The sequence below is a fragment of the Lissotriton helveticus genome, chromosome 1_1, assembly GCF_964261635.1.
Source record: "Lissotriton helveticus chromosome 1_1, aLisHel1.1, whole genome shotgun sequence".
Taxonomy (NCBI): Eukaryota; Metazoa; Chordata; class Amphibia; order Caudata; family Salamandridae; genus Lissotriton; species Lissotriton helveticus.
In genome coordinates, this window is record NC_136057.1 from 1,260,172,608 (window position 1) to 1,260,191,336 (window position 18,729).

Consider the following 18,729-nt stretch of genomic DNA (forward strand, 5'->3'; position numbering starts at 1 on the left):
CTGGTAAGGGGCAATCTGCCCGAATATCCAGCTGCTGGTGGAACACCTTCCACAGGGTTGACAACAATTTTGCGGACCAGGTAAGCAGGACACATCAACAAGTCCAGTGGTGGAAACTCCATGCACAAGTCTCAGACGGGTACATCCACAAATAGGGAAGCCTAACCATCAATATTTTCACCACTCAAGGAATGGCAAAATTCTCAAACTTCACCTCCATCTACCCACATTCACAGTCCATGTGCACTGCACCCTGGATGAACTGGTCAGGGATATTTTCCTGCACTTTTCCACCTCTACTGCTCATTCCATAACTGGTGGGAAAAATGAGGCAAGTCTCCAAGACCCTCATTCTAGTGGCATCAACAGTGCTAGACAGCCTTGTTATTCTATGCTAGTCCCCACATGAAGAGACCAACAGCAAGGCATAATTGGGGCCTCGGACTCCAAACAGCTCAATCACCTATTTTTAGAGTTTGGATACCTACTTCTCCCAGAGGGTGGTATAGGAATATTGCAAGAGGCATGTAGACCTACCACATGTACCTGCTGTGAAGCAAAGTGTAAACATTTTGTCCACTACTGCATCTCAAAGTAACTAGACCATTACTATCAATTGCAGTTCTTTTCACAGAAGGTAAATTTTCTTGTCGCTACAACTAAGTTCAGGCGCATTAGTGAGTTACAAAGACTGACTATTCATTCAGGTACACAAGGACAGGGTAGTCTTCAAACCAATCACAGACTATTAACTAAGCTAGTCTCACCATTTCATTAGAATCCGAACTGCCTTGACCTTAGCCCCCCCCCCCCCCCCACCAACCTGATACTGTTATCGAGAGCGCAGTACACGCTCTGGGTTTCAAAGGGGTGCTAAAGTACCATATTGACCAGACTAAACCTTTCCAAAGGGCTAACTACATTTTTGTTTGTTCTAAACCATACAAGATTCAGCCACTTTTCCAAACTAGAATTGCAAGGTAGATTGTGAAGTGTATCCAAACTGGTTATGTATGGACCAAACAAGAGATCCCTCATCTCCTATGGCACATTCTACACCTAAAAAGGGAGCGGCAATGGCTTTTAGGCAACATCCCATTTGGTGATATCTACAAAGCAGCAACTTAGTTAACACCATACACCTCCACAAAACATTTCTGTGGGACATGTTGGCTATGGGTGGCCAAACCGTGTATAGAACTTGGTTTCAAACATATTCCTCATCTGCCCGCTAGCCACTGCTCAGAAGAAACTGCTTTACAGTTGATGCATAGCATGTTATTCTACAGCCACACATGCGACAAACAGAAAACGCTACCCTGTAGTCGTCTATTTGCAGCATGTAGTGCTGTAGATTCACATGCACCATCTACTCTCACCTTTCAACCAACAAGGGATAAACCATCTAAAGATGTTGGCAGTGCCATTGTGATTTGTGGATTAAGGGAGGAGTCACCCAGTATCTTGTTACACAAGGGGGGGTTTTACCCATGCAGTCGCGGGGACCTGGCAGCCACAGCAGTCAATGCTTGTCCAGGGCAACTCCGCAAAACAGCTACCTTAGCTGTTTTGCGGAGTTGCCCTGGACAAGCATTGACTGCTGTGGCTTCTTGAAGCCCTTAAATATCTCCCACGAAAAGTGATTATCACGGTTCCCGCCTGAAACCCGCTAAGCAATTATGCGGATGCGGTGATGAAGTTCAACGGTCTTCCGCCAATAATACGTGTTTCCACTGCTTGAGACTGAACGAATGTTTAAACCAGTCCGGTCCTTGCTGCAATCTGATGAGACAGACCGACATCAAAGTTTAGGAAGGTCTGCTCCCAGATTAATTTCCATTTGGAGTGACCATTTATTTTGGAAGTCTTATGAAGAGAAGAGTTTTGAGTGAAAAGACCCGCAGTGGCCCTTGATTTCGCTCCTCCAATGTAATTGGTGCATATTCTTCTGCACCCTACTTCTCGTGTTGGTTGACGAGTATCCCAAGAAAGTCTCACCAATCAGCTGATTTGTTGATATTTCATATATTATCGCCCCTTCCAACCTTGTCCCTTCCTCCTCCCGCACTTGTCCTGATGAAGACCCCGTTAAAGGACCTAACTTAGCCTACGGCCAGGGGTCGAAACGTCGACGGCTCTTGTTCCTTTGTTGTGGACCTCCGGCACATGTCCTCTAATCAAGTCTAATGTTTCTTGTGTGACCGTTGAAGGGCTTTACTGTAATAATCTTGCGATGAACGCCTTAAATATTTAGGCTTTTTGTGTTAGATTTGGTCTGAGTCATATGCTAATATCGTTTGATTGCTTTCATTTTGACTATGCCTAATTCTCTTTGACTGTACACTGCCCTGAGCACACCCCCCTCCTTCACCTCCTTCTCCCTCTCCCCATCTGGGGTTTCTCAAAAGTACTGATAATATAATGACGAATGGTTGAAAATTGGTATTGTAAAATAAAGGACAATACCTCTCTTTATTGCTTTGACTGATGTTTATATAATTGAGAAAGTGTTTACAAGTATTGTTGTTCGTGTGTGTTGCACATAACACGTTTCCCTTGCGGGGACCCCCTTCTACACATATCACCCAGTATCTTGTGACTCAAACCCTCTTCAAAGAAAAACAAGTTATAAAGTTTAATGGCAGGAGTATGCAAAGCATGTGAATCTACAGAATTGCGCACTGCAAACAGAAGCGTACAAGATAATATTTTCCATCGATCTGCATTAGAGTTATCAATAGAAAGCACAGCTCATCAAATGGGCAAATATCTTAGAGTTCATGGACCCTCTTTAATATGTGTAAATCATATATATAATTAAGTTGCATATAGATGTGTCTTGTGTCTGCATGCATTTTTACTTGTACTGCCGTTTTCTGGGTGGATTGTGGTGTTGCTTGAGCAGGGTTAACACCCCACTCAACCAACAACACGATTTTTCACAGGGGGCATGCTCTCATTTGAAACTCTTGGGTGTGTTGAAGGTGCATGTATTCCTAAGTCCTTTAGATGTCTTGTGCAGGGCTCAATTTAGAGCATTGGGTGCTCTAATAAATGTGTCCAGCTTTTTCAATCCTTTGGGTTTGAGGTTAAGTATTTTGTAATTTCATATTTTCCCACAGATCTGTGTATGGATCAATCCCGTAGATAGTGAATGTCTCAATTGTGTGTAGGATTTTCTTTTTGGCTTCACATTGGCCCCAGGTGCTTTTCTTATTATACCTTGTTATCCCCAGTGTCAACTTCTAAAATGACATGGATGATGAGTTACTTGGGTATTCTCACTTTCCTTCAGTTCCTTGGGTCTGCGTGACTGAGGCATCTCCAGAAAATGTTTCAGCTATACCCCTAAGCAAAGCTGCCCCTTAACAATAATAATAGGCTAGTCATTATTTAGCCAGGAGTAAGGTTTATATGGAGATCGCGAATTGCTTATTTTGGGGTCTGAACACCAATAGTCATTTATTACAGTCTCATGTCTTCCTACATACTTATAAAGCTCTGCTGGCTCATGTGAGACTACTCAACTCGCACTCCACTCAAACTAAGCAGCTGCTTGAATAAAACAAAGAGGTGGTCCTAGATCTCCTTGGGTGCTAGAATGTCAGACAGTTTCCATGGAAGCGCAACTTCCCTGCTCTAGATATCAATGATGGAATGGTGTTTAGATGTAACCATTTGATTTTGAGTGATGATTTCCCAGGAAGACCCCTTTAATTTTAAAAGGTATAATTGCAACAAAGAGCCATAATGTGATCTATGTGCATTAGAGAAGACCGTTAAACTTTGAATTGTAAATCTTACCCTTGCATCATTCGTGTTCAGAGATAATTGTCTGTGCATATGTGATGAATATAGCATAATTGAGTAGTTCTAATATTTTCATTAAACTTGAAAGGTGAAACATAAACGTTGATTGACACAGTACCACCCTTTAGGACCCCACTAGATCTTTACACCAATGGATTTTTTGGGGCAATTGTGTCCTTGCAAGATCTTTAAGTGGTTTATAATCCAAACAAGTGATCTGGTATCTGTGCATGAGATGATAAATTGAACTGAAAATCATTGGAGTCCGTGATCATCTCCCACCTTGAGTTTTGCATTTTGTTTAAAGAATACTGTAAGATGTAAACCAACTATTATGGTTGGTTGGTAATTATTTTTAAACTTCTATAATTGCAGTTGTTCATCAGAGACGGGTCAGTGTCAGTGCAGACCACACATGATTGGACGCCAGTGCAATCAAGTGGAGTCTGGATTTTACTTCATTGCCTTGGATCACTACACATACGAAGCGGAGGAAGCAAATTTTGGGCCTGTAAGTAGATGAACAGCTGGAAAATACTGAACTTGCTCATTTTCTGTTGCGAGATGCTAAGAGGTTCTTGATTTCTCTATCTTACTCCATAGGGAGTAAGCATCGTGGAGCGCCAGCACCCCCAGGATCGAAGTCCTTCCTGGACTGGAGTCGGGTTTGTGAGAATGCCTGAAGGGTCATATCTGGAATTCTATGTTGACAACATTCCTCATTCAATGGAGTATGATATAGTGTTTCGCTATGAACCACAGGTGAGATAGCTACTGAACTAGTAAGACTGCTCAGCTGCGTATTGCTCTTGAGATCGAGATCTGTAGGTTTCCTAAAAGTTACTGCTCATCATTCTGAGTATGGTAAATAAGCATCTTTGATTTCTTTCATTCTAAAACCAGTGAACAGTACAATGTTGTAATTAATTGTTTTGGTTTACGTCTTATTGTGCCTGTTCAACTTTTTTGGGTTATCATTCGCGTTTTTCCTGTGCCTTCATTTAAAATAATGTTCACTTGTTCATATTCAGCTTATTGATCTTCTTGCTGGTCATGTTTATCTTATTCATGTTTTGTTCTTTAACTTTTTCATCTCATTCTCTGTATTTTTGTACCTCTTGTGCATGTTCTGCAGAGTTATGGAATTTGAAGGCACGCAGCAGTGCTTGTTTTCGGCATATACCCAAGCTACAAACTTGAGCTGGTTTTGTTGTGGACTCTCATCTTCTATTTCACTTTCCTAATGAAAACAGAAAAACACAGTTGCAAACTCATACTGGATTGAATTCAGGAATCAAAAAACACTTAACCTGCATCTAATAGCTCTTCCAGCTGATAGGTTTTCAATAAGTAGCTCGTGATAAAGATTTTGGAGCAGGGCTTTTAATAGAAGTTATGGCCCACATTCTGTGGAAGCAGATACTCTGAAGACGCCTCAGCATTGACAATAATGTCTTAATATAGCATTGTAGCCATCTTTCAAAAGTTACACAGTTCATTCAAAGTCCTCTCCTCAGATATTGGTACACGTTGCAGGCTTAGGCCTATACTAGGCGAGAAGGCCTTCAATGACCAGTATAGTCCAAAGCAGAAGGGCTCACTGAGGGTAGAATGTTCTAAATTAAAGGAGAAGCACCAAGATAAATATTGGCGCCGCTCATTTTCGACCTCGGCTTCTCTCAATGTCTTCAGAGAAGCTCATATTGTAGTGTTTTCAATCTAGTTAATCTTGTCATTTACTTTATCTTTCCTCCTTTTCTTCCTTTAAGTCTTGCCCATGTAACTGTAGAGAATTATGTTGAAATGCAAGCAGCTGTGGACTAATTGCAAGCATTACATCTGGACTGATGTTTTTAAGAGTATTGCCTTAGGACATAGAACACAAGCTAATTAGACCATCCTTTCAGTTGCCAGAGCAGTGGGAAGAGGCTGTGATCACAGTAATTCGCCCCGGTGAAATTTTAACCAGCAGCAGATGTGGAAATACCGTTCCTGATGATGACAATCAAATTGTGTCTTTGCCCCCAAGTTCAAGGTCAGTAGGAAATGGATGCATTAGCTTAGGCGAAATGCACTCTGATGTTCTACATAATGTGTAGTGTTGTTGTTATTGCTGGTCACCTCAGTGAATATTGTTTTTTTTATCCTTAGATATGTTGTCCTTCCACGACCAGTTTGCTTTGAAAAGGGACTAAATTACACTGTTCGCCTAGAGTTGCCGCGATATTCCTCATTGAATTTCGATGTTGAAAACCCTTACACTCTGATAGATTCGGTTAGTATAATTCACTTCAGTGCTGTAATTAATTTAAATGGAGACTATATAGCCCTAATTCTGCAACCTTTTATGTTACAACCCTAATGTAGATCTAATGGTTGGCCCCCGGGTCAATGTACGTGGGAGTCTTTAAATATTTTGCATGTTGCAGAAAAAAGTTGCCAGATGTGTGCAATGATCCATTTAGGGCCAGTTCAAGGGTTTATTTAATTTCAGTCTCTTTGGCAATTGTAATGGTAGTTCATTGTTTAGGGGCAGATAAAATCTTGCCTTCCACATTTCACCACTGATACATAACTGCACAGTTTTCCTGATCCGTGTGAAGTATGCTAGTCCTGTCTAGGTTTTTTTCTTTGAATTCTGGGAATTGTGGTCCTGTTTTATAATGGAATAAATAGGTCTACAAGTAACAGAATTCAAATAAAAAAACTGGACTGGAGGAGCACATCACGCATAGACCTGAGAAACCAAATATGGCTGCAACCATTATTTTATGGTTGGACTTCTAAATTATGACATACTTTGTTTTGAAATTATTTATGCAGTGCCCTATTTTGTTTCTCCTCTGTGAGTTACTCTAGATTTCGCTAACTATGTTTCTCTTACGTTTGGATTGTTTTGCTCTCTCATATGGATGAGGTAACTATACTTAGTGGATTTGTCACACAGCAATATGTCGGTGCTCAAGGCATCCTTACGAGCTCTGAAGTTATTTCTGCCACTCTGTGAGGCAACTGAGTGTATTTAAATAGTGTGGTAGTACAACCTCACTGTGTAATACCCTTACCAATCACTTTAGGACCCTTAGGTTTTGTCTGTCAAACCCTCAGCTCAACCTTGGGTAGCTGTAGCACTCAGCAGCAAGTCTTACACAGAGTAACAAGTGTTGACCATGTGCAGCCTTTCTTTGCTTATACCTCGGTACTGCAAGACAGTCCTTCTTCGGGCCTTCTTTCAAGTTGGTCGAGTTCTGGGTGCCCCAGGTGCCATATTTGTCTGGAGAAAATGCCCTCAAGGTAGGATGTGGTTGGTAGTCAATGGGATACCAGTTTCCATCTCTCCTGATGACCCCTTCCTGGGAACTGTGGCATTTGGCTGTCCCCAGATGTACCATTCTAACACTCAGAGCTCCCTAGCCCACACCCAGAAGTGTGGCTACCAAGGGACCACATGCCCCTGGAAAACACGGTGTGACAACTGATTTCTCTCCAGTCCCCAGTGCCTGCTTGTCTGCCTTAACAATAGGGAGTTACCCATTTGCCCCTCAAACAGCTGCTTCTCCATTCTAGCTTGCCTTTTGGGCAAACACCTGTTTTACTTCCTGCTTGCAGGCGGTAACACCTCTCTCCCATGCAGGCTCCTATTATGTCCTTTCCTTGGAGGCATTAACACGTCTCCACAGGAGTGCAGAAAGATGTCTGTAGAACAAGCCCTGTGTACATCAGTAATCGGGCACTGACACCCTTGGGCGACTAAAGTGGCAACTTCTAAAGTTGCACTTTGCCCTCCAGTGACATTACATTTTTTTGTAACCATTGAATCGGATTTAATGTACTTTAATTTAAGACAAATGCAACAATGGTTTGTAGCCTGGTCACCACTATTCGGAGGTAAACCTTTAATGTAAGGTGACCTGCCAAATGGATTGTAGGAACAATCAAAATATGTGAAGGATTAGGCGGAATAAATTGGGAGCATAAATCGAGGGCAGTTCTACACAAAAAAAGGTAACTTTTTGAGCATACTTGGGTAGTGTGTCCGTATAAGATATTTGCAGCAGCCACCCTCTGTTTCCTACATATATTTACTAAAGACTGTTCTATACATATCCTGGCAAAGAAGGAGACACATGTAGAACAGTCTTGACAACACAAAAGGCGATGAGAGGATTGGTTGCAACAAGTCTAACCACTGGGACTCGCTCTGGGTAGCATTCCAACCCATCATTCTTTTGCGCATCATGCCATCTTGGTTCGGATCCAGCCATACACAAATCAGTCTTTTCCCTGGTCCAATAAGAACATTCCAGCCCGAACTGCCAGGCCATGTTCTCCCTTAACTGATACACGAACAACCAAAGACCAGGTTTGCCCTGATTGGGGCTCAAGAGTTGGGTGAAAGTGAAAAGTCACATGGAAAAAGGGGAAGCCTTTCAAGAACATTTCTGTGTTGTCGCTAACATTGCTGATTTCTGATAAAAGTCTTTTCTTTTTCTAAATGTTGTTTTGTCATTATTACAGATGGTTCTTATGCCCCACTGCAAGTCTCTGGAGATATTCAGTATGGGAGGTGCAGGTGATGAGGTGATCACGAACAGTGCCTGGGCTACTTTTCAGAGATATCGATGTCTTGAGAACAGCCGCAGTGTTGTGAAAACACCCATGACAGATGTCTGTAAAAATATCATCTTCAGTATCTCTTCCCTGATGCACCAGGGAGCACTGGGTAGGTTGGCCGAAGGACTTCGATTCATACATCACGCCGATAGGTTCTTAAAATAACTAAATAAAACTCTATTTATTTTAGGTGAAAAAAAATCCATAAACACAAATATTAGGAATCTTAAACATAAAAAAATGATTATTTAAAATTGCCCAAGCACTGCAAAGGAAACCTGTCATGGCTGTACGTGTAATTGTAAACTAATTATAATTTGAAGTGAATGCTCTCAAACTGCTATTCAATCAAAATGCTTTTGATTTTAATTTCACTTAGCTGAATGATGTATTGCTTATAAATCTTCACTCAAATCTACTTTTTCTTCAGCCTGTGAGTGTGATCCCCAAGGCTCCTTGAGTTCCGTGTGTGACTCGAGTGGAGGACAGTGCCAGTGTCGTCCCAATGTTGTCGGAAGAAAGTGCGACAGATGTGCCCCAGGAACATTTGGTTTTGGGCCCAATGGATGTAGACGTATGTACATATTTAATCGTTTTCTGTATTTTTGTAGTTAAAGCATTTTCTGTCCGACTCAACCGCACTTTTGATCTAAATGTGAAGTGTTCTCAACTATGGGAATAACACGGTTTATGAAGCACGTTCGTTGTTCATTTGTCATTGTCATCAAAGCTTGCTAGGAAACGTTCAGGAAATTACTTTAAAATGAAGAGAACAACTTAAGCTAGTACTTGACCCCATGAGTGTTGTGCTTGGCCTTGTGAGTGTCCAAAAACATGTAATTCATTGGATCTAGATTTTCAGTAAATATAGGTGATAAAAATAGTTGTCAGTAAAAACCTCAACTCTTCTCTTGTCCTTTATTCCACTTTCCTTACTGCCAACGGTCCTGGATATGATTGCACTTGTATCTCAGTTTCTACCTATGTTGTGTTATTACCACAAGTTTCATATCTAATATTTGTTTGAAATCTGGATGATATAGTAATTAGTATAATCTTACCCGAGATTCAAGTTGCATAAAGTGCAGTTAAACAAGACCTTTTCTCAATATAAATTTGGTAACATAGTGTCTTGCTCTACATCACCCTGTGTTGTGCCAGGGTGCAAAGTGGTGCATGTTTTCAATCTGTTTTCTTTCTTCTGTTTCTAGCCTGTGAATGCAGCATGCAAGGATCTTCCCATTCGTTTTGTGACCCTGTGACTGGCCAGTGCCCTTGTATACATGGTGCATATGGTCGTCAGTGCGATCGATGCTTACCTGCGTACTGGGGATTCCCAACCTGCAGATCGTGCAGTTGCAACGGGCATGCAGAAGATTGTAATCCATACACTGGTGAATGTCTGAATTGTGGAGACCACACCGAAGGTCACAACTGTGACAGGTAAATAATGTGAGCTGGTGATGGTTAAACTGTCATTTGTAGACTATTTTGGGAGGGTTTTTTGATGGAGCCTAATCAAACTTTCTATTGGGAGCTGCCAATTTTTGCCTCATTTGAGTCAATTTGGGCTGCAGGTAAAACTATATAATTTTTCTGGCCTGTATGTTTTTATATTTCTGTGCTATTGCATGCCATATGTTGAGTTGATTGTTAGATTTAAACCTACCATTCATTTGGTGAACATTGTTCTTGGTTTGCACACATTTAACAAGCATTTTTGTAATTGCACTTGTGTGCACCAGAAGAAATGTCCTTATGTGAAAAATGGTTTGCTTGAAATTGAGAGCCAATTAGAAGAGACACTTTTTAAATTGTGTCCAGAAATGTATGTGGTACCCAAAAATGAGTTATGTGGAATGTCATACAAGCTTTAATCTTAACAGCTCAGCTGCAGCCTTCCAATGAAAGCAATGTTTTTTTTTCACTTTCCCAGCTTTATTGAAGTTGCCTGTTTATTGATTTAGAGTTTGTTTGTGAAATAAGCTAGACTAAGAGCTCTGGGAGCCATTTCACATTCCAAACTGGTGACCGTGTGCTTTACCAATTTCGGGATGGTATGTCAAAACTCATGCTCTTTTCCCTGCCTTCTTCCACAGAGTTTGGAATGAAGGGTGGCTTATGTAATCCTGTGCAACACATCACATTGAATGCTGATCTGTTAATTGAGATAGAACTAGCGGTGGGTGGCGAACTCCGCTCTGCCAGCAGAGTTTGCGGAGTTTTGCCAACTCCGCGCTCTGCCGGGAATGCGGAGGTCGGGCAAAAACTCTGACTCTGCGGCGTGGCGGAGTTTGCCCCTGCGACCCATGCCCAAGTTAGGACTAGCAAAGCAGCATTTACCTGGTCTGGCGTATCCGCCATGCCTGGGCTGCATAAAAGGGATACCCCTTGCACCCAGATCTCAGATCTCTACCAACTGGAAGAAGGACCGAAGGAAGACTGCCCTGCTGCATTAAGGGACCAGCAAAGAGAGGCTGCACCGAAGAAGACTGCACCCACTGGCTAACGAACGAAGGGACTGTGACTGCTGTGTCCTGCTCAAGGAGAAGCCGTCTCCAGAGCCCAGCAACGCCAATAGACTCCAAGGGCCAGCTGGCTGGCCTCCTATTCGCAGCACAGGGACACAACAACTGAAAAAGCCTGCTAGGGCAAATTGGTAGCACAAAATCTTCAGGCTTCTACTGTTTTGCAACACCAGGGATCAAGATCTGGTGCCCAAAGTTGCACCCGCGTTCGCTGAGCCCAGAGTGGTGTCAGAGAGTTGCCTGGTCTCTAAGAAGATGAGACATCCGACTGAAAGTCTAGTGGAGACTGTACTTCGGCCAGACCAGAGAGGACCTTGTGGGAAATTCACCCTGCAACCAGGAGCCCTGCTCCATCTTCGTGGACCGAGGAGCATCTGCAGGAAGACTGTGTTGCATCCACAGCATCCTGAGAGCATCTTCAGCATCTTTCATCCCTTGCATCAGGACCACTCCATAGGAATCCATTGCAACACAGATGAAGTGCCTGGAACTGCTTGAGGAGTGTTCTTCTTTGGGGCTAACTGTTTCTAAGAGCACTGCTGGATTTGGTTGTCCCAAGTACTCCTACCCAACTACCACATTGACTCTGACCCGCTGTTCCTTGAATGAATTGAATTTGCCAAGGCTTGCTCGTAGTAGAGTGAAAATGCATTGATTTATTAATTCTTGTAAAATCTATATCTCTGGAACCCTCTGGTGGAAAATGTTCATTTTGGTGTGTAAATTGATATAAAATACAGTCTAGTTTTATAAATTGGTGTCGGTTCCTTGAGCATTGTGTTGATTTCTTCAATTATTTAGGTGCTGTTTAAATGTTTAACACTAGTGTGTCTGTCTAAGCCTTGCTGCTCAGTGCTACAGCTACCCCGGATTGAGCTCCGGGTTTGGCAGACAAAGCCTACTGGCTCAAAAGGGTTTGGTAAGTGTATTACACTGTGAAGTTGCACAACCACACCATATGTTATACCCCATTTCCTCACAAGATCTCACAAGTCATTCTTCCCAGATACAGTTGTCAGGAATGCTTGCCTACTGAGAGAAATGCATGCACTTTCCTTTGCAATAGACATGTTAATCTGTTTAGTTTTAGTGCTTGGCTGTATCTGTGTCTCTGCAAATCGCTCACCCCATTCTTTGGTCAATTGCTTCTCTAAATAATTTTATCATGGCCTCTCAGAATCAATTTCCTCTGGGCACTGTGGTTTAGTATTTTCCACAAGCCTTTCATATGGTGATGTTCTTTATTAGGGTCAAATTAAGCCTGGCCACTTCAGTTGCAGTTGTGTACCCCCAAAAAGATTCAAAATGTTTCATCTCAGTGTATGCCTGGCAAAAAAAAAAAACTCCTGTTCCTAGCCTAATTTGTCAGAAGCTGTAGATATAGGCGTCTGTTTTGCTTCTGTTTCTTATGATGGATGCCCAGCCTTCCTCTTGTCCTCAGGTGATTGTGCATTCACCTATACTTTAATGGATGGGATTTGTTTTGTTTTTATCTTTCAGGTGCCTTCCTGGCTATTATGGAGATCCTTTGCTAGGCTCTGGAGACCACTGCCGCCCTTGCCCTTGCCCAGATGGTCCAGAAAGTGGGAGGCAATATGCAAGTGGCTGTTTTCAGGATCGATCTACCTTGCATATTGTATGCACATGTAACACAGGATATTCAGGTACACGGTTTGCCTGCAAATCAACATTTGTGTTAACATATACCCAGTGTCTATTGGCATCACTTCTGAAAATAAATCCCAAACTCTTCCTGTACTATATCAGGCTCAGCATACAGTTTTCATATCTTTACACTTTTGCTTTTAAACATGAGGACTTGTTTGGAATTTGATTGATGAGTGACACCTGCCAAGCTTTGAATATAGCTGGTAATCTTTTATTCTCATAGTGATGACATTTGAATTTACATCATATTGAATTACCTTATCGTACAGTGTTGTCTCAAGAGTCCAGAGTGTTCTGTATGTTGATAAGCAAGGTATGTTTATTGAAAGAATGAAGACAAAGTGATGTTCTATTTTCTCAATCTCTGTTTTGATCAAAAGTTCCATCATTAACTATTAAGTTGTCATAATGGTTGCCTTTTAGTCCAACATAGGAAAGGAAGCAATGTGACTGAGCACATTCAGCCTAAGTAACTGACACTGCCTTGTTGCTTTATCCTGGTGAACATATAGCTAGCATTTGTAAAGTCAGTAGGGCCTACATATTATTTTTCCACACATGTGCATGAATCAAGAAGCATGCTACATGCATTTCTGCCAATGTTGGAATGTGATTTCTATTAAGGAAAACCTATTCCAAGTACACCACCAGGCGTACAAATGCATCACAGTACCTGTGCAACCATGCATCTTGTCTTTTTTCTTGAGATTGTGCTCTCTGGGAGGCTCGTCATACAAGGGTGATGTGAGTATATTGAACAGAGGAGGTATAGAGCAGGTTCAAAGATTTGTCAATAATGTCCATATTCTGCCTGATGAGACCTGTAGAGGAGATGAATTGTGGGCGTCTGAATTGCAGAGAGTGAGAAGTAACATGTCTGGCGCTTCAGGTAGTAGATTGTCACTTGCTTCGAACCAGGAGGGCTTATAGGTGACGGCAAGGCCTCCTCCCTTTTTACATGCATGGTTCACACAATGGATGCAGTCTAGCTAGTCCAAGGGTTTTGGGAGGAAATCAATTTCACAAGGAGTAGAAACTTTGAATATCCTACCCCAACCGGGAAGTGTAAGCATTTTATGGAAAACTATTTATTCCTCAGTTATCTACTAAAACTCTTTACAAAAAATCTGAACTGAATAACAGATTTGGAAATGTTTGGATGATGAGATGGTCACAATTTTTAAGTTTTCTGATTGCTTAACTCAACTCTGCAAAACCTTTTAAATCTCGCCACAATTATTTGTCAGAATAAGGACTTCATTGATTAATTTGCTGATCATGTCATCCATTTGACGTGCTCACATGGCCCTCTTGGGTGACATCAACCTCCCAGAGAACGAAAGCTAAAAATATTTTTGAAAACCTTATTGACACACTAAGGGGCTGATTATGATGGCGGACGGACCTGAGTCCGTCCGCCACCATAGAGTAGGAGGGACCGTCCGCAGGGGCTGCGGCGGTCCCTCCGTGCAGATTAGGATGTGACCGCCAGGGTGGCGGTCACATCCTCAATCTTTAACATTGCGGCGGGTGCAGCTTCAAGCTGCACCCGCCACAATGTTAAAAATGCAGGCACGGCATTTGCGTGCACAAAGCAGCAGGCACTGCGCGGTGCCTGCAGCTTTGTCCACGCAAATGCAGGGGGGTACCATAGGTACCCCCCATGTGCACCCCCCACCCCCCTTCACCAAGGGGGCCTGCAACGGGCCCCCGAAGTCAATGTCCGTATGCTTTGCCACGGCTGAAAAGCCGCCGTGGAAAGCATATGAATTCCGCCATCCTAATATGGCTGGCGGTGTCTGATAGACACCGCCAGCCATGTTAATGCTTTTCCACCGCGGTCGGAAGGCGACCGCGGCGGAAAAGCGGCGGACAGATTCAAAGACCCACCAGCCATCCTAATTTGGCGGTGGGTCTTGCCAGCATCCGCGGCGGTTTTCCCGCATCCTCCGGGCCGGCGGTGGCTTCCGCCGGCCCGGAGGATGCGGGAAATCCGCCATCCTAATGACCCCCATAGTGTGGCACAGAACATAACAGAATCAACACACTCCAAAGGCTAAATACTTGACATTCTCTTCTCACCATTCACCAACAATCAAATGCAAACCAACCATACCTATGTAATAGACTAACCACTTTGTTATCCATAGATCCCTGCTAATGTCCTACCAAAAACTGATGCCAAATGAAAATACAAGAGCAAACTTTCAACTGCTTTTAAGACTACTCCATCGACAACCTAAACCTTCAACTCATCTCTCAACTTCCAACATTCTTACACCAATACCCTTCTAAATGACTTTAACACTTTTTTAAAAGTTATGCCAACATCCACACTCCAACTAAAACATGCAAGCACAAGCCAAAACCTTCAGCAACATGGTACTCTAAATACCTCACTGACAATAAATGCTCCATCTGTATACGAGAAAGAAAAATGGATCTCCCAATCAACTTGTGATCTTGCAGTCCCTCTGCATAATAGACACTGGTCAGAACATCAGACAAAGCAAAGGACCATACCAACACCATCATGGAAGCCCCCAATGGAAACAGAATGACTTCAAGATAAGCAAGCACTGCATCAAGCCTCTTCCTGAACCTTCTATCCCTCAATTCATAGACCGGTAAAAGGCAATCAACCTCTTGGGCAGTGAAGAAATATAGAAAATCTGACAGCACATTGAAAACCCCAAGTTCACTTCTCCTTTCACACTCACATCTTCTAGTAGAATCCTGCAATGTCCATCCTTCAAAAGCTCTCACCAATTCCTGTGAAGACAATGTCTAGCACTCGTCCTTCATCAAAGTGCTTTCCGGCGAAGCTCTTGCCCTTGTGTTCACCACTATCAATTCCTCACTCGAGGTATCTTCCCAGAAATGCTCAAGACTGGTCCGACCCTTCCACTCCTAAAGAATCCTACTCTAGACCCTGCCAGATATTGGCCCATCTCTCACCTACCCTTCATTGGCAAGATCATCGAAAAAGCCTCAATGCTCAACTCCAAGATCACATCAGTGGTATGCATCTTCTGCATGACTACCAGCCTGGCTTTCTGTGCATGCTGAAGCATGGAGATCTCTGCCTTACAACTCGCAGACAATGCTCTTCTGACCATAGATGAAGATGGCCCTACCTCACCTCCTGATACTGATAGACATAGGCAACCATCCCACCCTCATCCACACCATGATGTTTCAAATGACCTTCACCTTCGCTGGTTCTCCTCCTACCTTTACACCCAAAACCTGTTTGCTCACATGGACACCTCAAGGCCCCTGCAGAGTGAACCAGGGTTTCATATGGGGCTATTCACATAGATAATAGTATCAAGATTCACCAATATGCCTATCAAACGCAACTCTACTTGAAAGGCTCCTCTGCTCCAGACATCCAATGCCCCAAACAGAAGCTGCACCTCATCCTGACCTGGACATCCAGCACTTTCCTCTGAAGCTCAACCTCACCAGGACAGAATTGGTTAATTGCCAAGAACAAACTGCAAAAAACAGTGCACACCCGCCTCAGTCATCAACCTCGACTGCTTCCAACCCCAAATTTCTCTAAATGCTAAGTCACCTTTATTCACCCAGGACCTCAAATGCAAGAGGCACATTACCAAAAATGAAAGACAGCCCGGTACCAGCCTTCTTTTCTAAAGAAATTGAGTCCATTTAAATCAGAAATCAGCCCATATGCTTTAATCTGTGTGGTGATAATGCCCTGCCCCATTGCCTTCCAGACTCAGGAATGCCACTTCCTAATGTCATCCAGACAATAGCACAGCTCATTCAGAGCCTGAAGAAATACACATCACCCCCATCGTGATGCAACTTCATTGGCTCTGCGTGCCATTCCACACCATCTTCAAAACCAGATGCATCATTTACAAATCCATCACGACCAACACCTCTATTTATCCTGCAGACCAGCTCTTCATCCCTGGTTTTCCCACGTTTCTCGGCTCTGCCAGGATACAATCATTCTGGCGATTAAGAAGTGTGAAAATGAAAAATCAAGATAGCAGGCTTTTTCTACCTTTGCACTCTGGAGATGGAACAGTCCCCTATCCATCAGGACCACCCCAATGCAAGAGCTGAACACTCACACTAAATTACACGCATTTACAATACACTTCTGCTCCGGGAACGCAGCTACCTCTCTAATGACTTCAAGTCTATGCTTGCATTTGAGTGTGTACAGCACCTTTGGGCTAGGTTTGTGCTATACACATAGTACATAAATACACTCAGACATACCTGCATACTACAGAGGATTGAAGTGTGTTTTACTTTCCAACAACTGGTTCTGTGGTAGTCACTCTCATTGATCTCTGCAGCGTCCTAAAAAAAGCTGCTTTTCACATTTCCCAAAGCTATGGCCATGTGGATCAATTTGTTAATAAAATGTTAAAAATTTCCATCTGATACTATTTTAAATAAATCTTGAGCACGTACAAGGCCCTACAGAGCTATACTAGTGCCCATAAACCGCTTTACAAATAACAATACAAACCAGCAATACAAATAGTTGAATATTAGTTATGGGGACCTGCAAGTTTCCCTGCTTTATTGGCTACAGTTAAAATGCCTATGGAGTCTTTCAACTAGTCCACTAAATCTTTTTTTGACTACAGCAAATAAAAAAGACTTAAGGGCCACAACTGTGCGCTGCATACCTATGTGTTAGTCACAGAAAGAAAAATGTATGAGGCTTTTTGTGTAAACCGCACATTCTCCATCGTTTATAGTTGGCAACTGCTGCAAAGTTAGGGTCCAACATTACACAATAAGGCATGCACTGCTTGTTTACAGATATTAAAGTGCTGACGCAAATGCAAGAAAGCATTTCCTAGAGAAAGTCTCTGGGGGAGCCAGACAGTGCTGTGCTCCCAGGCTGACTATCTTTTAGATAATGCAGAGTGCTCAAGGCTTTAGAACAATTGCCTCCCTTATGGCGATGTCTCCAACTTTAAGTAAATACTAGACCCAGATACTTGATAATAAAACATTGTTTTGAAACCCTAGGCAACTAGCTTGAATATTTACATTTATTTCAGGAGGGTTTAATTTTTGTCTGTTCGTAGTACTGGATGAGAACTGTTAAATGCTGAAAATAATACCCATTTTTCCGCTGAGCATACATATCTTAGTTTGCATGTATGCATGTTCGACTGTATTTGCCGCTGCAAGGCTATCTATCCCATTAGTGCAATGCTTGTCATATAAATACAAATAGCATAACATATAAACTTGCGTGGACTTGATTGAATGTGTAAGTTCAACACAGAATATTTTCACTCCACGTTTTATCAAGTGCTGCAAAAAATTGGACCCTGACCTCGTGTTATGTGGTTTTTTTAATGTTGCAGCCTTGAAACATTCATAACTTTGAATACAAAAAAAATAGAATAGCTAAAAAAAAGTAGGAAAATATTAGGAAAACTGAAAAACAAATGCTGGTAAAAAGAAGAAAGAACGAATGAGTTATGGAGATGGGTGAACGTGGAAAAAAGAGAAAGGAAAATGTGAAAGGGGGGCATGGAGAGCTACGCCAGAAAGAAAAAACAATTAATAAAACATGCACAAAATAAATACAATGGCTGAACAAAAAAGAAGGGGACAACAGAAAGAAAAATTCCCCCACCAGGATAGTTATTTTTTGATTCATGCATTCATTCTAAGGCACGTTTGAAGCTAGACATATTAATTGCAGGATTTTGGGGATAGTGTTTTTCTGCCCATTTGAAGATTCATTATTTGTGTCAAGCAACTACTTATTGTCTTGTACTTTCATTTTATAGGAGTCCGATGCGATGAATGTGACTCTGGGTATTATGGAAACCTGCTTGAGGTTGGAGGTATCTGCCAGCGTTGCCAGTGTAACAACAACATTGACATGACTGATCCAGAGGCCTGCGACAAGCTTTCCGGAATGTGCCTGAAGTGCCTCTACCACACAGAGGGCCAGGATTGCGGTTATTGTAAACTTGGATATTACGGCGATGCTCTGAGGCAGGACTGCCGAAGTAAGCAACCACTTGTTCTTTTTGTCACCATTTGTATGGATCAAAACATTCAATACGTTTTTCTTTGCCAGTGTTATGAT

At 42.4% G+C, this 18,729-nt stretch overlaps 1 protein-coding gene across 1 annotated transcript in view; it reads left to right on the top strand.

Annotated features, from left to right (window-relative positions):
- The window catches only part of LAMB1 (laminin subunit beta 1), a 298,596-nt gene that overhangs the window by 132,298 nt on the left and 147,569 nt on the right, over positions 1 to 18,729 (top strand). Inside the window, exons 13-21 of the mRNA XM_078680114.1 lie at positions 4,186 to 4,321; positions 4,414 to 4,572; positions 5,718 to 5,845; positions 5,962 to 6,085; positions 8,329 to 8,533; positions 8,855 to 8,998; positions 9,636 to 9,867; positions 12,453 to 12,616; positions 18,425 to 18,649. Of these exons, the coding sequence (XP_078536240.1) occupies positions 4,186 to 4,321; positions 4,414 to 4,572; positions 5,718 to 5,845; positions 5,962 to 6,085; positions 8,329 to 8,533; positions 8,855 to 8,998; positions 9,636 to 9,867; positions 12,453 to 12,616; positions 18,425 to 18,649 (1,517 nt within the window). The remainder of the gene's footprint in view (positions 1 to 4,185; positions 4,322 to 4,413; positions 4,573 to 5,717; positions 5,846 to 5,961; positions 6,086 to 8,328; positions 8,534 to 8,854; positions 8,999 to 9,635; positions 9,868 to 12,452; positions 12,617 to 18,424; positions 18,650 to 18,729) is intronic.